Source organism: Haliotis rubra, unplaced genomic scaffold (assembly GCF_003918875.1).
Source record: "Haliotis rubra isolate DU_JTF1 unplaced genomic scaffold, ASM391887v1 Scf462, whole genome shotgun sequence".
Lineage (NCBI taxonomy): Eukaryota > Metazoa > Mollusca > Gastropoda > Lepetellida > Haliotidae > Haliotis > Haliotis rubra.
The window spans coordinates 192,298-212,927 of NW_025767149.1; the positions used below are offsets into that span (position 1 = coordinate 192,298).

At 38.6% G+C, this 20,630-nt stretch overlaps 1 protein-coding gene across 1 annotated transcript; it reads right to left on the bottom strand.

Annotated features, from left to right (window-relative positions):
• Nucleotides 1–1,590: 1,590 nt before the first annotated feature.
• On the bottom strand, nt 1,591–12,559 carry LOC124290359 (ceramide synthase-like). Its single transcript, XM_046727066.1, has 5 exons — nt 12,409–12,559; nt 8,151–8,234; nt 6,417–6,621; nt 3,313–3,408; nt 1,591–2,286 (listed from the first exon to the last, which is right to left on the bottom strand). Exons 1-5 carry the CDS (start codon nt 12,549–12,551, stop codon nt 2,014–2,016), a joined length of 801 nt encoding a protein of 266 aa, XP_046583022.1. The 5' UTR covers nt 12,552–12,559; the 3' UTR covers nt 1,591–2,013.
• Between the last annotated feature and the right edge of the window lie 8,071 nt (nt 12,560–20,630).

Here is a 20,630-nt window from a genome sequence, read left to right on the forward strand (position 1 = left end):
GCATTGCAGTAGTGCAAGTCATGTTAGTTTGCCAAGGCCGCACATGGTACTGTCGACTATAACTATTACATACCAAATTTGAGTGTCATGAGATCACTGGTTATTGCTGTGACAAATCAAAACTGTCAACATGGGCATTCCATAAAGTACATCAATCACTTAACTACAATATTGTATTCGTGAATAATTATTCATATTCGTTACCCAAAATTCATGATACGTATCATATTCGCCACATAGTGTATTCATTGCAGCCCTAATCACAAGCGTGATTGTGCATCAATATACAGACAGATATATTGAAAACAATTTCATTTATTTGTGAGTGCGAGGTCTCGATACAGATTCTTGTGCCGGTGTACTCACAAAGCTTTAAAAAAAATTATCCTTAAATTCGTCTTATTTTATGCTTCTTAATGCCACACATCGAAGTACTCCATCATAATACGTGTTCAATACTTTCAGTTTATATTTTAGACTGAGATTGTCATCAACATGATAATACTTTTGCTTGATATACACACGTACAATAAAATAAAAAATCCAGGTAGATTTAACACCAGATGAACAGAGAAGTCCATTTTCATTGCTTCAGACAACTTTTAAGAATTAAGAATGGAAAAATAGTAAGTGGATTCTTAAAATACCGGGTTCAAATCCCAGACATGAAAGTTTAACCAAACTGATCTTAATACAAGTCTTGAATCAAAGGGAAATAATTTGCATGAATAATCTTTAGAAGGCTGAATGAGCATAGATTAGGTGTATCTTACAGTACAATAGACCTTGAGTTAAATTGAAAAGTATTGCAGCAAAGAGATCAGAAGTGGGGAATGATCTTTAATATATCATTCCATCCAAATCACTTAACTTTAACAAAGTGCCAAGGTTGTGAATCCTGGTACCTTCGGGACAGTGCTGATACTGTGTTTCATGGTAAATCTGAATTTTTCACTATACATGTCTCATTAAGTTTCAGTACATATACTCTCCCACTTTATTTGCTGCAAACAAAGGGATATACTTCTAAAAACATACACAAGTTCAACGTGTTGAATTTTTTCATGTTCTCGTTAAGTTTCAGTGGATATACTCTCCCATCAACAGAAATTACTGTATTCAAAGAGGGATACATCTATAGAGGACCAGATAAGCTGCGTATCTGGGTAAAATATGCATAGAAAATTTCCAATTACGCATTGAAAAATAATTGTTGCGTACCAATTACGCATTTAAAATGTCAGATTTGCAAAAAGTTTAAAACAAATGCGTACGGAATATATTTATAAAAATCGCTTGCGTAATGAAAAAGACATCGATTGCTATCAAGTTGTACTGTCAGTATAGGATGAGTGATTTTTTATGAAATCATTTCCATTATATTAAAGTTGGCTTTGATTAGGTATGACATAAGGCAGAACATACCTGCTTAGTAAACTTACTCATACTTAGGTGAGTAAAATGACTGAAATACGTGAAATATGTGAAATACGCACATATTTGAAAGCAGTGGGTAACGGAAAATGAAATACCCACTCAAAATTCATAATACCCACTCCAAAAAAAAATACAGTGGGTATACAGTACCCACATGAGCTAAATCTTATCTGGAGCTCTACATCTAACCAATGTACACAAGTTGAAGTTGTTGAATTTGGTTAAAACTCTGATGAAACTTTGATAAAACTTATTGGATAAGATGGAGGAGTATACCCCCTCTGACATGCTTTTATCTGTAACAACCTGTAAAATACACATGGACATATGGACTGTTGTGCAGATATGAGGTCTTATACACTGGCTTGTACAATGATTACTTTCAGACTGGTCTATGAGAAAGTCAGGAAGCAATATGACAAATACCGTATATGTTTATACAACTGATCAGTTATTCCTTATGAGATGGATGAATAAAAGATGTGATGTTTCATCATCAAGGGTAGAATTATCTCCCTGGTAGGGTCACATTGATGTATACATCGTCTAGATTCTGTATACATCAGGGTGTAGCCATCAGCTGCTTTTCCTTTGAAGGTAGATCTTATAAAACACTCTAAATGCACCCCGGATCATTAGGTACAGCCAGTAGAACTGCAGAAGAAGGAGTCCGAGGCAGCTGACGTTGCACTTGATGGGGATGGTGTAGGGGACGTGGCTGATGGGGATGTCCTTGTAACGAGCGTACGACCAGTACAGATATGGGAATATCAACACACGGCTGATGAAGAACATAGCAATCATCATCAGCCCCACCACGATGTACAGGACGGTGTGTTGCAGCTTCAGCTGAAAGACAACCATTCACAAATAAGGAAACTACAAATATTATTAGACGTAGCAACTTTTCCATGTAGATTCTTACACTGTTACCAAACCTGAAGTGCTCCATATTTCACTTGATATACTTGATAAGGATGTAAGAATTTGCATCTAAATGTTGCTATATGCAATAAACAAGACGTTGTTACCCATAACATTGTATGTATCGTTATTACTTCCCAAACTTCTACAATGCCAGTCAAACAATTAGTTTACAAATAATCCAAGAATATATGAACATATTTATATATCTGTGAATATATTTAGCTGCAAGATGACTGGTTCTGTCACAGGTCACTGATGCACTGCTTTTGGCCAAAATACAAAACATGATACACTTGTGTATCAAACCATGTTTAATCATGTTTACTATTATCAGTTTGATTTACCATTAATGATATTTATCAAGAGTCAGGTCTTACTGATTGGTTAATACTACGGTAACAAGCCAACATTAGCTATCATGTAAGTGAAAGCAAACTCAGCCATACACTGAAATAACAATAATAACAATAATCGGCTGGGCTGTTTCAAATATTGAACCCTTCGTGCAAAAAATCACCCATGTTAAGGGAACGTTCATAATTTATTGGGGGGGGGAAAGAGATGATGATTTTTATGGAGAAGCATGTACAATGTGAATGACCCCCCTAAAATTTATGTACAAAGTAAGTGACCCCCATGCATGTCATGTACAAAGTCAATGACCCCCCCTTTCAATATTTTTAATCATAATTTTAAAATATTTTTATGTACAAAATTGCTGATCCCCCTAGAAACGTGTACAAAATCCATGACACCCCCTACCTCCCCAGAACAAAATGGGTGAACCACCCACCCCACCCCACCCCACCCTTAAAATCATCATCACCCATCCTAGCCATAACTTATAAACGGTCCCTGAGGATCTTACTGTGACTCACTAAGTGAAACGCGAGTGAATCGTAACAGCCTTAGTACGCACTATAAACAAGAAAATATGGTAATACAAACCTGCACTAAGGCAAATCTGGCAGCAATAAATGGTACAGCCATTTCAAAGAGATAAAACACTCCAACAAAGAAATCACCCTTTCCTTCTCGAAAATACTGCAAAAAAGGACGGACTTGAATATAACATGCTGACAGGATTAGTTTTACTTCTAAAAAATATCCAAAATTTCACAAAGCCAACATGAAAAATAACAACAGGTAAAAATCTGATTGGGATTTCAAAGCTATTGAGATTTGTTTTTTGTCAGGTTGTAGATTACATAATGTATAACGTCATTCAAGTGAATCTTGAGCTACCACTATAGGTGTACTCTAGGTCAGTTTGAGTAGTGAATGAGTGAGTCTAGTTTTAAGCAACACTCAGCAATATTCCAGCTATATGATGGCGGTCTGTAAATAATTGAGTCTGGACCACACAATCCAGTGATGAAAAACATGAGCATCGATCTGCACAATTGGGATACGATGTCAGGTGTCAACCAAGTCAGCGAGCCTGACCAACCAATCCCCTTAGTTGCCTCTTATGACAAGCATGGGTTGCTGAAAACCAATTCTAACTCAGATCTTCACAGGTTGTTAGTCTGAGCAAGTCAGGTGAGGTTTAAAGTGGTTGGCTCTGGAGGAGAGGGTAGTGACGCAGTTACTGGGCATGGAGGTGATGGTGAAACTTGTGTGTAGGTGTAGAATGCCACCACACCATGTATTCAACTAAATGGTTTGGATTTGGATTGGATTGTTGTTTTATGCCTCATTCAGCAATATTCAAGCTAAATGGCGGCGGGATACAATAAAACCAGGGTCTTACATCTCCAGCGGCGTGTGCTACTTAAGCTCGACTATTAAAATTGATTTACGTCTACATCAGTCTATGTCACAATGAAATAAGTACAATCAATACAGTTCTTTGTTGTGAGTAAGGTGAACACAATTCTGTCTGAGGCTTCACGTGGAATGCAAATCAGCCTGGAAAAGACGCTTTTCCGGACCCTATATATAACCAGAAAAGTCGCCACCCGTAAAATATGTATCTTTGGTTTGGTTGGTTGTTTTACGCCACACTCAGCTTTCATCCGGCGGTCTGTAAATAATCGAGCCTGGACAAGACAACCCCGTGATCAACAGCATGAGCATCGATCTACACAAATGGGATACGGTGACATGTGTCAACCAAGTCAGCGAGCCTGACCACCCGATCCTGTTAGTCACCTCTTACGACAAGCATGGGTTACTGAAGACCAATTCTAAGCCAGATCTTCACAGGGTATTATAGGAGGTGGAGATCTGTTACTACAACTAGGGCTGCCTAAAAGATTGATAATTGTTAGAAAAATAGGAAAAAGTATTAATGATTAACGATATGATAATGGAGTCATCGAGAATATCAAACATAAACTTTCATGATAGAATAACGTTTTGGCAGTACATGTCAGGGTCCGTCTCAAAATATCAAGTGTCAGTATCACTGCTGGTCTAGGACTCGAGCGGAATTACAACAGGTGCAACTCGGCTGACGTTAACGCTGTCCCGCAGACGGTATGCGTCCTAGATTTTGAGAACACGGTCTTCAGCCTTTTGCCACACTTCTGGGGTAATGCAAGATGATCAGGCGTCTACCTTTGCCTGATGGTAACACTGGTGCCTTAGAACAATCTGAAGGAAGCCATATCCGATCGGTTGAGGTGATTTTTATTACACCATGTTTCATCAAGGTATATAATTTGAAACCCCAAATTGCGGTTTTCTTCAACTGTTCTGAGATAAGCTGATCGCATGGACAGGATTGAATACTTTTCTCTAAACACAGCTCTGTCATCTCCCCTTTTGGTGTACCTGAACCCCATTTCTACCAGAGCTACAAAAAGTGTTGTTTTCGAGACATTTATTGTATCCTTGATCTCATCTTGTATTTTAGCACACGTCGGTGGGATTTTGCGTTCATACAGTTTATAAACTGCGTGGCGTAGGACACCCTTATCAAAGCTGTCCAAATTGTGTTTCCTACCTGGTTTTGATTTTGACACGACCTCTGAGGTGACTGAATTGTTTACAACTTTATAAACCTGACTATATGTCAAATTAAGGGTTTTACACATTCTACGGTAAACCCTGTCATAGCTGACGAGAGGTGTCCCCCTTTGTTTCTCCAGTATGAAATACTGGTATAAATTTGAAATTAATTGTTCTGCAGAGATATCAAGTCGCATGTTGCAAGTTCAGTGCTCATACACAAAGTGAAACTTCTATGGGTGAACAAGATTATCTATGCGATTTGAATTAAGACTTTTACATAAGTATTTTGAATATGACTAATACAAGAGTTCCATCTTTTTCACATATAGATGTTAAAAAAAACACCCAAAACTTTTTACAATCAGTTATGTAATTTAATTAGTTGAGGCTATATGAATAATTATAGTCTGTATTTCAAAACTACAGTTTGTACTTAGAATATTTATGAATGTTGTTAAAACGTCAAAATTTCTCCTGTGAAGTCATCCCTCAAGTGCATTTTTGTCATCTGAGCTTTAATATCCAACTAGGTAGAGTCGTACATGTATCATATATGTGCTTTTATCTTGTGTCAAATTCATCATATTGATATTGAAGCCAAAGCATTTCTGGCCTTACTTTAATACCATTGTGACAGAGGTATTAGCATTGTGACGTCATAACTGTAAACCACTTTGACGTCATACGTACAGCATCACGCGATGTTATTACACAATATATAATAACATTGTAAAATTATGAAACAGTGATATCTTCAACGGGTGAGTAATAAATTGATTTCTTTCAGGGTGTTTTTTGTTGCTCAAAGTTACATCTTTTGATATTTATCGATATTTACTTGTCATTCTCTATAGATAGCCAGCCCTACCTACAACCCACCGTCATCGGTGTTTTGACTCTGATACAGCTCTACACACTGAAGGCTGAGGATGGAAAGTGAAGTTGGAGAGAAAACATGGGAAATGCACCGGTAGTTTTTAACTTTAAACTGTTTGTTTTGACATTTCTAAATATCTTGAGAATCCACACTTTGTTAAGAGCAAACACTTTGATCATTATGTTTCTAGTCAGCCAGACAACACTAGACCACCTACCAGCACTAAAGGGAAAAACACCAGGGGTAGTGCAACGTGGTGGACCATCATCATGGCGTTGGATTGCAGGAAGTGTTGAACCCGCTGTCCTCTAGTCATCGTCTGCACCCCAGGGTACAGGTACCAGTGAGTTCTGTACATGGCCCAAGTGTCGTAGTAGAAGTACGGCACCACAAACTTTGCATAATTGTTGGTGAGCCAGCTCCTGAAAAACACAAAATGAGCTTTAGAATAAAGGTAGAGTGGCCACTAAAGTAACCCTTATATTTGTTTGTTAAATGCTGCACTCATTAATACTCCAGCTAGCTATATGGCTGCAATCTGTAAACAATCGAGACAATCCAGTGATCAACATTATGACCATCGATCTTTGCAATTGGAATACTATGAAATGTGTCAACCAAGTCAGCAAGTCTGACCACCGACCCCATTAGTAACTCTTATGTATCTGAGTATGGTATAGACTATTTGTTTGAGAATGATATCAATGTAGAGGCCAAAATGATCAGTAAATATTTTACTAGCGCATTATGTGATTTTTCTCAGCAAACAAGGGAGATCACTCTGATTCAATGGAGTAGAATGTAGTGTCACATGCACATAAAGCTCGTGCACCATAGAAGGTGAAGTGAGGTGAAACTGGGTTTAACGTCATGCTTGAGAATATTTCGCTCATATGACGATGTGCATGTGTGTGGCTGCTTGTACTAGCCCAGACTTATGCTGGTTTTATATAAAGCTTGTTGTACCCATTAATGCCGAGCGCCAGGCAGGGACCAACAAGTACCATATTTTAACGTTTTTTGGTATGACGCAGTCGGGGATCGAACCATTGACCTTCCGCTCTCCGGGCGGACGCTCTAACCACTACACCACGGAGGCGGTCCATGCACCATAGAATGTTGAATGTAGACCATGTGTGTAGAGGTGATAAAATGGTATGTAAACAGTTTAATTTCTTTACATATACATGTACATTTACATTTTATTTCTCATATTACGATAAGCAACATTTGTAAACATATATCTGTTGCAGTCAACCATCTTTGTCTTTGAAAGTATAGTCTTTAAATCATCTGTTCGCAAGTTATCAAATCTATCATGCTATAAGATGTATTCAGAACATGAATGTAGAACTGGAATGAATGATGGAATAAATGAAAGAAAAGATTAATTGACTTTATTTCAATATACAATCAGTACAGTATGAAGACTGACTGACTGAGTTTTGGTTTTACGCCGCTTTTAGCAATATTCCAGCAACATCACGGCGGGGGACACCAGAAATGGGCTTCACACATGTACAGTATGAAGAAGCACTGATAGCCTTCTTCTATCAAATTTAGTGTTTCTTATCGATGAACAACTTTTAAAACTATTTTATCCCACAAAATTACAGCAACAGCAACTGCTGTTGGATAATAACGACTCAGATATATAATAATAAACTCTTTTGATGGAAATCAACAATCATCACACGTATATGGAAGATTTGGAATTGATTTCGATTGTTTCCTTGTAGTTTAATGCTGCTGTTATATTCTGGTTATGTGATGGTCATGTGTAAGGAATCAAACCTGGACCACACAATTACGACATGATGTGCATGAATCAAGTCAATGTGCCTGTCTACAGAATCCTGTTTATCTCATCTTACAACCAGCACAGGTTGCTGAAGATAAGATCAATTCTAAGGCGCATCACAACAGGGATAATGTGGACAGCAATACTCACTGATCATACATGATATCTTGGCAGGATGTGATGATGAGCACTCCCACCACACACGATATGAGTGCTTGGATACTCGAGACACATCTGAAACAAACATTATTGATCTTGTTTTATAATATTAATTCATAAATTTTGTTTATAAAAAATTGGTCCATTTATAGTTTGTTTTATTCCACCCTCATCAATAAGAATGAATGAGTAAGCTTAGTTTTACGCCGCACTCAGCAATATTCCAGCTATATGGCGGCGCTCTGTAAATAATCGAGTCTGTACCAGACAATCTAGTGATCAACATCATGAGCATCGATCTGCACAATTGGGAACCGATGACATGTGTCAACCAAGTCAGCGAGCCTGACCACCCGATCCCTGTTTAGTCGCCTCTTACGACAAGCATGGGTTACTGAAGATTAATATTCAAACCGGACCTTCACGGGTTCATCCATAAGAAATATGATGGCAGCAAAGTAATGTGTCATGGATAAGTCACCAGTAAACAGACATCTGTGTTGTGTTTGTTTAATATGCTTTTGGCTTGTTCATATATTTGCAGACCATGAAGACACAAAATCTATGAAATCTTAATTGTGGTGGTAACTGCATATAAAGTTCAGGTAATTAGACCAGAACGCAGGGACCACAGTTTTTCTACACATATTGTTCTGTGGTATCTGATTGTTGGCAAAACCGTTTTCTCAAGGGTATTTGTTTAGATGTAAAATACCCAGGCAAATGTGAAGGATGTATCAGTTTCTCAATACACTTGTGTTGATTCCAGGTTAGAACAGGGTCCCAGCAACCTATAAATGCCACACTGAGTAAATAACAGATCAGATAAACTTGGATGATTATGTATTAACAGAGACCATAAAAATACAAAATATGTTTTCCGGTCTCTTGCATCATTAAAAAATAAACGTTTGGGACTGTTTAAAAAACCAAAAAGAACCTTGCTTGTCTGGACTTGATTAAAGGCCTGGGTCCTGATCCACAAAGTGTTCGTAATTTTATGACCTGTCGTAACTCTACTGGCTAGCGAACAGTTATCGCTGCGTAACAGTTATCGCCAATACATCAGTATCACACGTGCGCAGTTCCAGTCAATTACTATTCTGGTATTTTTTCCCCACGGTATTTGACAACTATAAAACACAGCAAAAGAAAATTCTTCACGTTAAGTAACATAAGAGAAATATTAAAGATAAAGTAATGAACCCTATAACAAAATTTTAAGCTATATAATAGCAAGTTCAAGTTCACAATTCATTAATCATTTCATTCCCTATCAATTGACTGTAAAAGAAACACTCAAATAGTCACACAACCAATTAATCGAGGTTACTGTATGATATAAATATATATATATATATATATATATTATTTCACGAATGGCATGACAAATTCTAAATGGCGATAACTGTTACAGTTAGTTGTGAGAAAACATCTATTTATACTGCCATGATTCCCTTCCGCCGCATCAAAACATGATCAGCAGCAGCGAAAGGGCTGGACACATCGGTGAATAGCTAATTAAGAAACTTTATTAATTTTGTTTCATTAATTTAACAAACAACAGAGTAATTTTGTAAATGCCACTAAAATATGGCGATAACTGTTTGGTGGCCAGAACAGTTTATCACAGCCTTACGGTTGTTATACATTTAGTGGATCGGGACCCAGCTTTACATAATTACAAAACCTGATTTTTATGAGTCTGGCCTTAAAACAACAAACAATGGCCTTTTAACAGAAGTTAAACATACATCAAACAAATAAAAATATATCAAATGCCTACTTCAAAATCAACTGGAGATGTAAAACTATATAAGAGACGATATTACTTCATTCTCAATATTTGTGATGGCCCTATGATAATTATTATGATAATGATGATGATAATGATGGAATGGTTAATGTTGTTTTTTTTGTTTTTTTATTCCAGTATAATGTGTACAAACACATGGGTACGAACAGGCATCAGCTTGTTGTACAAGCTTCATAACAAAGTTCAAGGAGATGGACATTGAAAAGTGTAATGAAGTAATTCTATGGCTGTACAGATATAGAGTATTTAAAACTGCTGTATAAAACCAGATATACTCTATCTCCGGCTGGTACAATCCGGTTCAAGATTGGCACAATGTTTGACAGAGAATGTAAACTTCAAGGTTGTATGCCAGTGATACATAAAATCAGATATAGACAGACAATCTGACTGTTTGAGATGCAAAGTTCAAGAAAGGCACATATGGCTATAGGCTTATAGCAAACCAAAAGGCCAATAGTGTACACGATCAGATGTAATTTGTCAGCTTAGAGATGTACAAGCATGTTTGAAAATACAATAATTGAACAGTGGCAGAAAGTCTGCAAGAAGAGTCACTCTATGACTATGAGCTAATAGGCTACCATATCAGGTGTGATTTATCTGACTATTGATGTGTATACATATTGACCTGAAAAGGTTCAAAAAGGCATAGTGTTTGCACATGGAAGTAAGTATATAACTGTAAGCCAATAGTAAACACCATCAGATGTAGTTTATCTGACTAAAAATCTACGGGTTATGGATCCTAAGACTCAGAAGTGGTACAAAATTCTCAGAGAGAAGACAGTCAGTAGCTGTAGTCACAGTAATATACAACAATCATACATAATTTATCTGATTAAAATTGTACAGGTTTGTTTGAGCAACAAAGTTCAGTAATTGTACATTGTTTACATCGAGTAGTAACTGTGGCTGAAAGCCAATACTAAATAACATCTATATGTAATACATCTACTTAATATTAAAGTTTAAAACTATTTGTGAGTGGAGACTATTTTTTTTCAAAGGCATTATATTTGTTGTTCTTACAAGCAATGCCTTTCAACGGCATAAACTTGTCTGATGTTATTTATAACCTTATCCATTGCTAGGGTGTTGCCCTTTAGACTGCAAAGAAAAATATGCCTTTTGCTCAGTAGGCTTAGGTGATTCAGCAATTTATATTGGTCTGGATAGCCAAAAAGGATTGCATTGGTATCCAGAGTTATACCCATATTAATGTGGGTATTCAGAAATAGTTCCAGAGTCACTCAAAAATGTTTTACATATTCACATCGAAGGAAAACATGAGCTAAGTCCTCCTGGTCAGTTTTACAAACAGTGCAGATATCATCGTTTACTAGGTTCATAACCTTTAGTTCCCTCTTAGTGTAAACTATGCAGTGAAGAAATTTAAATTGAAATTCGAAAAGTTTTACATCTTTTGTACAACCCCTATACTAAGAGTCAAGATTAAAGTTTTCCTCCCATTTTTTACATACTGTGGGGCACGTATCACAGGTGATGATATTATCATAAAAATATCTGGAGCCCTTTCCAGGCTTAAGCAAATCGAGTAAACTGTTTCCAATTGTCAGGTTAGATTTTATAATACACATTTGCTGGTTGATGCACTGTTTCCACTTAGGACGGATGCTACATAGCTTGCTGTGATAATCTAAGAAAGTTCCCCTGATATCATATATGTTTTTCAGTTCATTGAAAGTCATTAGGCCGCTTGTGTTACAAACATCCCTAACACAATGCAGCCCTTTGTGGTACCAGTTTTGTATAAAGAAGGATTTGTCTTTAAACTGATGATTCAACCAAAGGGGTTGAGATAAGATGTAATTGATATTATCAGGATGTTCTTTCTCGATTCTTAGATAGTTTGACCATGCATCCAGAACACTTCTCCAATAAGGATTTTTACAGTTATTTCGGATATTAATATTTGCTCCCAATGAGAAAAATTCAGACAAGGGAAACTGGCTTGGGTTCATAAAGTTGTGATTTTGGCAGCATTTTCTTAAATGAGAAAGTTTCAAGGCTTGAATAAAAGAATTGATATCAATCATTCTTAGACCGCCTTCATCATATTTCCTGATCATATTATTCCTTTTTATTTTGTCCCTTTTCCCATTCCATAAAAAAATAAAAAATATTTGATTTAATTCTTTAACAAAAGCTTCAGGGGGAGTAGGCAGGGCTAAAAATATCTGAAATAAGGTAGACAACGCTAAGGATTTAATGAATGTTTAATGTTAGTGTCTATCCACTGCCACAAAAATGTGCGCGTAATACACAATAAGGGTTATGACAGAGCGCACAGGAATAACTTGGAGATGCATCAGTATCTAAGATCACTAGTTCGTAGTGATACTACGATGGGCGATCCACCTAGGATACCGAGAGCTCTATGATCACTGATGACAGAATATGACAACATACCGTAAGCTCAGTTCGAAAATGTCACACACAGACAATCTCTGTTTCCATATACGTTGTAAACCTTTCCTCAGCACGTAATATAATGAAGGATAAAACAAGGAACCGGCGAGTAGGAGGCACACATCCGTGGCCACAGTCGCCATTTGACAACAATCTGGTAACCTTCACCTTCAACGACCAATCAATATCGCGCTTACAAATCTTCTGTATTTACAAAATATGGATTCAGGCACCTGTTGGATAAATACGGAAATTGATTGTTTTCTGTTTAGTGAAGATATTACTCATACCTATTTGCAAACCGTATGCATAATTTGAAATTCTCAAGATAAATAAATAGATTATGTTGTCTTCACTTCTTGTAATGTGCTCAGTAATCACTTCACTGCGTGATACAAATCATGTCTTTGAAACAGATGCCGTATCGACATTAATGCATAAATTTTCAGTAAGTATTATTCGGTCATTTCGCAGTGTGTTTCCTTCCTGATTTACAGTAAATTAATATAACACGCACGCACACACACCCACACACAATTTTCAAACTTTTGGGTGATGTTGTATCAAGAGACTGCACCCCTTGATATTATAATCTAATTTCAAACAATACTATCAAAAAAAGGAAGAAACCATATGCGTTTTGTATTTTTCAAAATCTATTAATTACCTATTGTGTTTAAACAATCGCCAAAATATGTAACAAAAGTGTTGATAACATGATTTTACACAACTGCGCAAGTAAACCTTGACTTTTCCTGAAAATGTTGATTTTGATGAGATTTCTTTATATACAAGGATTAAAAAGACATCACCACAACGCAACAGAAATCACCTTCCAGTTGAAATTGTGCAGCACAGAGCATGCACTGTCTGGCTATAAAAATCCAGATTACTTTCGGAAATCGGCATTCGTTTTGAAGGAGTTTCATGGTCAAACAAGTGTTTGCCACTGATATGGAATATTTATTACACATTTACTACTTTTTGGGGGGGTCACATACAAGATGCCTGAAATGACTGGTGTCTGCATAATCACCCAATGTAGGCTGTCGACATAATTGAAGACATTGGGTGCAATGTTTTAGTAGCTATCACGTTAACAAGAGTTTGAAAAGTGTTCAAATTGTCGTGGTGACTTTGAAATTAAGGTCAAGGTCACCAAAATCTGGTGTCTGGGTAATCCCCCAGTGTGGGCTGTCACCAAATTTGAAGACATTGGGTACAACAGTTCATGAAATATCGCGTTAACAAGAGTTTCAAAAGTGGTCAAAGTGTCGTGGTGACCTTGAAAATAAGGTCAAGGTCACCAAAATCGACTGGTGTCTGGGTAATCTCCTAATGTAGTCTGTCACCAAATGTGAAGACACTGGGTACAACAGTTCATGAGATATCGCGTTAACAAGTATCGGGACGTACGTACGGAAGGACGGACGGACGCCGCTGAATACACAGTCCCCCGTTCCGCGTTGCGACGGGGGACAATAACTACGCCACGTCTTGACGCTGCGACACGGAACATCGCCATGGAAAGAATGCTCACTGGACACTACCAATCTTCTGTTGTCAGGCGTCTGAATGTTAGTCTGAGCAAGATATCACGGCTTGCAGCTCGTTACAACCAAACAGGTATAACAAATGACCGTCCCCGTACAGGCAGACCTCGAGTCACCACTGCAGCCCAAGATCGGTACATCCGGGTACTACATTTGCGTGATCGTACTGCCGCGGGTGAAGGCACAGTAACCAGGGTGCCTGGACTTCGGCGGATATCCGGTCAAGCTGTACGGAACAGGTTGAAAGAGATTGGACTGAGAGCCAGGAGACCCGACGTCGGGACCGTGCTACGTCGTCACCATCGCGCTCAGCGTCTCCGTTATCTAAAATTATCCACTTGGTTGCATAGACATTTCCTTCTTTTAAACTGATGTGAAAATTCATGTACTAAAGTCTATTTGTTGACGAGTTATGCACGTTTGGAAATACAACATTTTGCAACAGTTTTCTGGGTTATGCGTTTCCTTTTTTGAATAGTATATTTGAAATTAAATCTACATGTACTTGAATACCGGAGCCGGGCTGGCCCAGTCACCAAAGGCACCGGAATCCACTGTCTAGGGCTGCGTCTCTGTTGCGTATTCAACCATGAAAAGTATATTTTTCCTGCAATTGTTTTTCTGCGCTTTGATTGCAATTTATTTTTAGCACAGATACTTTTCCATCATTCATTATTCATTTCAATCCTACGAGTTAGAAATGTGTTGCGACGTGACAATCAATTATTCCCTCTTTAATATCTTTGCAAAATTAAAATTAAATAAATTTATTTTACTCAATTAGCCGAGGAGGCATATAGTTGTTTCATCATATAAATACTTCTTTATTTCCTCCATTACTGAAAATATACAACAAAGAATGAATATGGATTATGTACAACAGACACAAACATTGTGTCATCGAATCGCAATTACACAGATCGATGTTCATGCTGTTGATCACTGTAATGCCTGGCCCAGACTCGATTATGTACAGACCGCCACCATATAGCTGGAATATTGCGTTAAACAACAAACAAACATGTAACAAATCAAACAAAATCTTTGGTGAGAACATGTTTAACGATGAAAGAGTAAGAATATAATCCGAAGCCTCGTGTTCCTCATTATAAAGAAGTTGACATCAATAAATTCCCAGCCTTTATGTTTCCGTTTGATAAAAATTATAAAATATGATGTGGTGTTGAGCAGCTACTTTTCATAAGCTACTAAACTTATTAAACGTGTCTTCGAGTTTTAAGCTGTTGGTTCGTAACAACACATCCGCGTCACCACGACATATCCCCTCTCTCAAACATCATTTCCGGATCTTTGCATATTACTTCAATAGGTCTGTTTATGAGATGCAGTTTGAAATACGAGTGAGTGAGTTTAGATTTACGCCGCTCTTACAAATATTCCAGCAATATCGATAACACGGCGGGGAAAAACCAGAAACGGGCTTCACACATTGTACCCATGCAGGGAATCGAATCTGGGTGGGGAGTTACCAGCCAACCAGCTAACAAAGTTTTGGTACGAATCACAATGGATCATCATCACCATCACCATCACCATCATCATCATCATCATCATCATCATCATCACCATCATCATCATCATCATCATCATCATCATCATCATCATCATCATCATCATCATCACCATCATCATCATCATCATCATCATCATCATCATCATCATCATCACCATCACCATCACCATCACCATCATCACCATCACCATCATCATCACCATCATCATCATCATCATCACCATCATCATCATCATCATCATCACCATCCACCATCATCATCATCATCATCATCATCATCATCATCAAAACATTGATATAGCGCCAGTTCCTGTCCAAAAGTACTGCTCAGTAGCGCTCTTGGTTACGGATTGTCGAGTTCCCGAACTTAATGTTTAAAGCGATGTTCAACCTCACTCATTCACACAAACACGCATGCGCCGCCCCCCGCTGTGCCTCCCACACATGGTGTCCGGAAACTAGATTCTTGAAATTGAAAACATTAAAATAAGCATCATGTGTTTTAAAGCTGAAATATATGTTTTATAGCACAGTATTACAGTAGGTTTTCGACGAAATATCTGTTTATACATTCCTGTCAGCTAGATCATGTTTTTGTCGGGCCATCTGGGGTGAACTGCACGTAAATGAAGATTCATGTATTTGACAGCTCTGGGGATCGATATTCGTTGCACGACTGCATATTGGTGTTGTTCCTGGTATGTTTCGCATTAGCAGTGTTTACATGAGTATTTCAGTGCAAGCTAACATTGTTTATTTCGCTGCGCTTTAATGGGCAGTTTGATCAAGCTTGAACTACTTTGCTGTTATTTTGATATCTTCGAACATGATATTGGTTCGCATGTAGAAACGAACTTGATCACCCTTCTTATGCTGCTTTGACGCATCACACTGTACCTATCATAAGTAACACTGTTTCCCTGCCTTTTACGGGTGCATGTACACTTCATTCACATAAAATACGTGATCAAGGGTTTCCCTTCCCATTAACTGATCAGTCATTGGGGTTGGTGAGTTTGTTTTGATACATCATTGAACAGTGTTTCGGTAGGATCACGTCGGAGGCGGGAAAGTGTGAGAGGGAAGTCTGACGTGAAGCGGGTTCCAGACAATACCTTGGCGTGTCACCCTCATGATCACGGCCCCGTTCCCCACAGGGATCGTAACCCTAAAACGATCGTAACCCTAACACGACCGTAACTCCCATACTTAAACATTGATTTACGACAGTCGTAGCATTACGATCGCTTTGTGGAACGAGGCCCTGGGTCTCGATTCACAAAGTGTTCGTAACGTTACGAGCTATAGTTTTTCATGGCTTACGAACTCCGTAGCGCTACGAAAGCTTTGTGGATCGGGACCCTGGAGCGGGGTGGGAGTCGGAACCTAGCTACCTCATAAATCAGCACGGGTTACAGATGACAACCCAGAAATTGTGTGCCCTGATTGTCTGTCATTGTTACACTGTGTGCTCTGATTGTCTGTCATGGTTAAAATGTGTGCCCTGATTGTCTGTCATGGTTACAGTGTGTGCTCTGATTGTCTGTCATGGTTATAATGTGTGCCCTGATTGTCTGTCATTGTTACAATGTGTGCCCTGATTGTCTGTCATTGTTACACTGTGTACAATGTGTGCCCTGAATGTGTGCCCTGATTGTCTGTCATTGTTACAATGTGTGCCCTGATCATTGTTACAATGTGTGCCCTGATTGTCTGTCATGTTACAATGTGTGCCCTGATTGTCTGTCATTGTTACAATGTGTGCCCAATTGTGTGCCCTGATTGTCTGTCATTGTTACATGTGTGCCCTGATTGTGTGCCCTGATTGTCTGTCATGGTTACAATGTGTGCCCTGATTGTCTCAATGTGTCATGGTTACAATGTGTGCCCTGATTGTCTGTCATTGTTACAATGTGTGCCCTGATTGTCTGTCATTGTTACAATGTGTGCCCTGATTGTCTGTCATTGTTACAATGTGTGCCCTGATTGTCTGTCATTGTTACAATGTGTGCCCTGATTGTCTGTCATTGTTACAATGTGTCATTGCCCTGATTGTCTGTCATTGTTACAATGTGTGCCCTGATTGTCTGTCATTGTTACAATGTGTGCCCTGATTGTCTGTCATTGTTACAATGTGTGCTCTGATTGTCTGTCATTGTTACAATGTGTGCCCTGATTGTCTGTCATTGTTACAATGTGTGCCCTGATTGTCTGTCATTGTTACAATGTGTGCCCTGATTGTCTGTCATTGTTACAATGTGTGCCCTGATTGTCTGTCATTGTTACAATGTGTGCCCTGATTGTCTGTCATTGTTACAATGTGTGCCCTGCCCTGATTGTCTCTGTCTGTCATTGTTACAATGTGTGCCCTGATTGTCTGTCATTGTTACAATGTGTGCCCTGATTGTCTGTCATTGTTACAATGTGTGCCCTGATTGTCTGTCATGGTTACAATGTGTGCCCTGATTGTCTGTCATTGTTACAATGTGTGCCCTGATTGTCTGTCATTGTTACAATGTGTGCCCTGATTGTCTGTCATTGTTACAATGTGTGCCCTGATTGTCTGTCATGGTTACAATGTGTGCCCTGATTGTCTGTCATTGTTACACAATGTGTGCCCTGATTGTCTGTCATTGTTACAATGTGTGCCCTGATTGTCTGTCATTGTTACAATGTGTGCCCTGATTGTCTGTCATGGTTACAATGTGTGCCCTGATTGTCTGTCATGGTTACAATGTGTGCCCTGATTGTCTGTCATTGTTACAATGTGTGCCCTGATTGTCTGTCATTGTTACAATGTGTGCCCTGATTGTCTGTCATTGTTACAATGTGTGCCCTGATTGTCTGTCATTGTTACAATGTGTGCCCTGATTGTCTGTCATTGTTACAACGTGTGTGCCCTGATTGTCTGTCATGGTTACAGTGTGTGCCCTGATTGTCTGTCATTGTTACAATGTGTGCTCTGATTGTCTGTCATTGTTACAATGTGTGCCCTGATTGTCTGTCATGGTTACAATGTGTGCCCTGATTGTCTGTCATTGTTACAATGTGTGCCCTGATTGTCTGTCATGGTTACAATGTGTGCCCTGATTGTCTGTCATTGTTACAATGTGTGCCCTGATTGTCTGTCATGGTTACAATGTGTGCCCTGATTGTCTGTCATTGTTACAATGTGTGCCCTGATTGTCTGTCATTGTTACAATGTGTGCCCTGATTGTCTGTCATTGTTACAATGTGATTGTTACAATGTGTGCCCTGATTGTCTGTCATTGTTACAATGGGTGCCCTGATTGTCTGTCATTGTCACAGTGTGTGCCCTGATTGTCTGTCATTGTTACAATGTGTGCTCTGATTGTCTGTCATTGTTACAATGGGTGCCCTGATTGTCTGTCATTGTTGTTTTTAAACAATCATTTTCTGTCTTGCTGGAAAGGACGAAACAAATCAGTTGTGTAAAATGCCCACTCGCGAAGATCCGAGTTAGAATTGGTCTTCAGCAACCCATGCTTGTTGTAAGAGGTGACTAACGCGATAGGGTCGTCAGGTTCGCCGACTTGATTGACACATGTCACCGTTTCCCAATTGTGTAGATCGATGCTCATGCTGTTGATCACTGGGTTGTCTTGTCCAGGCTCGATTATTTACAGACAAGCCGGATGAAAGTTGGAATATTGCTGAGTGCGGCGTAAAACAACAAACCAAACCAAAGCTACATATCGTACGGGTGGCGACGTTTCTGGTTATATATAGGGTCTGGAAAAGCGTCTTTTCCAGGCTGATTTGCATTCCACGTGAAGCCTCAGACAGAATTGTGTTCACATTACTCACAACAAGAACTGTATTGATTGTACTTATTTTATTGACTGAGTTCTCAGGTCCATTGTGACATAGACTGACGTAAACGTAAATCGATTTTAATAGTCGAGCTTAAGTAGCACACGCCGCTGGAGTTGTAGGACCCTGGCGTTCAAAACTGTTCCACAGCGAGATATTCCGTGCCTCCACTCTCGGGTAAAGAGTACAAACGATTAAATTAATGAATCATGTGTTCAGACGCAACCGTTACGAGTGAGTTAAGATTTAAAGTCATATCGGCAATATTTCAGCCATATCGTGACTAAAACTAGTTCTAAATTCATAATACATACATATAACATATACAGCCCTGTCAACGAAGGACAGTAAAACCACCAGATTATCACAGATTGAGTTAAAACTAGCTAGCATATATCTTTAAAAGTAGACAATTATTTCTGGACAATACAATGTAAAAATGGGCTATAGATCGCCAACAACTGAAGGTAGATCACCCTACTAGGGACCATGGGGACTTACAGTGCCTTTGCTACCTGCATGGACCCTAGATGGATTTACACTAGCCGAAATGTAAAGGAACAAATATACTACGTTTAAAAATCGGGTTAGCAAAAATTGACTTTGAAAGTATCGGACTTACGTACCCTCTCAGGAGGACAATAATTTTACGCTACTTCAACCCCCTTCGAGGATACAGCCACTAACAATCGCAGTTGCAATTTTATACTACCACGTTTAAAATACCATTTATCTATTTACAAATCATTTAACAAATCTAATTCTTTTAAAAATGCAATAATTAAATGAGAACTAACATTACTAAAAAGATCCTTCATAGGTCGTGATTTAAAATATATATCCCTTGTGATGGAATATTCAACACAGTCAAGCAGGACATGCTTGACCGTGATTCTTTCATCACAAGGGATACAAAACGGAGGATCCTCACCTTTCAATAGGTACTCATGAGGATATCTTGTGTGGCCAATACGACATCGTCGCATGATGACCTCTTCAAATCTGGACTGACAACCCAAGTAGGTGTAACCGATAGTTGGTTTTATTGCATGTAATTTATTGATACCTACTTGGGCGTCCCACTTCTTTTGCATCAGATCACGGACGTAAGTTCTAATGCTAGCTTTGTAATCAGAGTATGGGATCAGAAGTGGTGTCACAGATTTGTTAAGTGCTGCCTTAGCAGCAAAATCGGCCATTGTATTCCCAGAAATGCCAACGTGGCTGGGTAACCAACAGAGGACGATGTCGTATTGGCCAGTTGCAAGATCATTATATAATTCTATAATTTCTATTAAAAG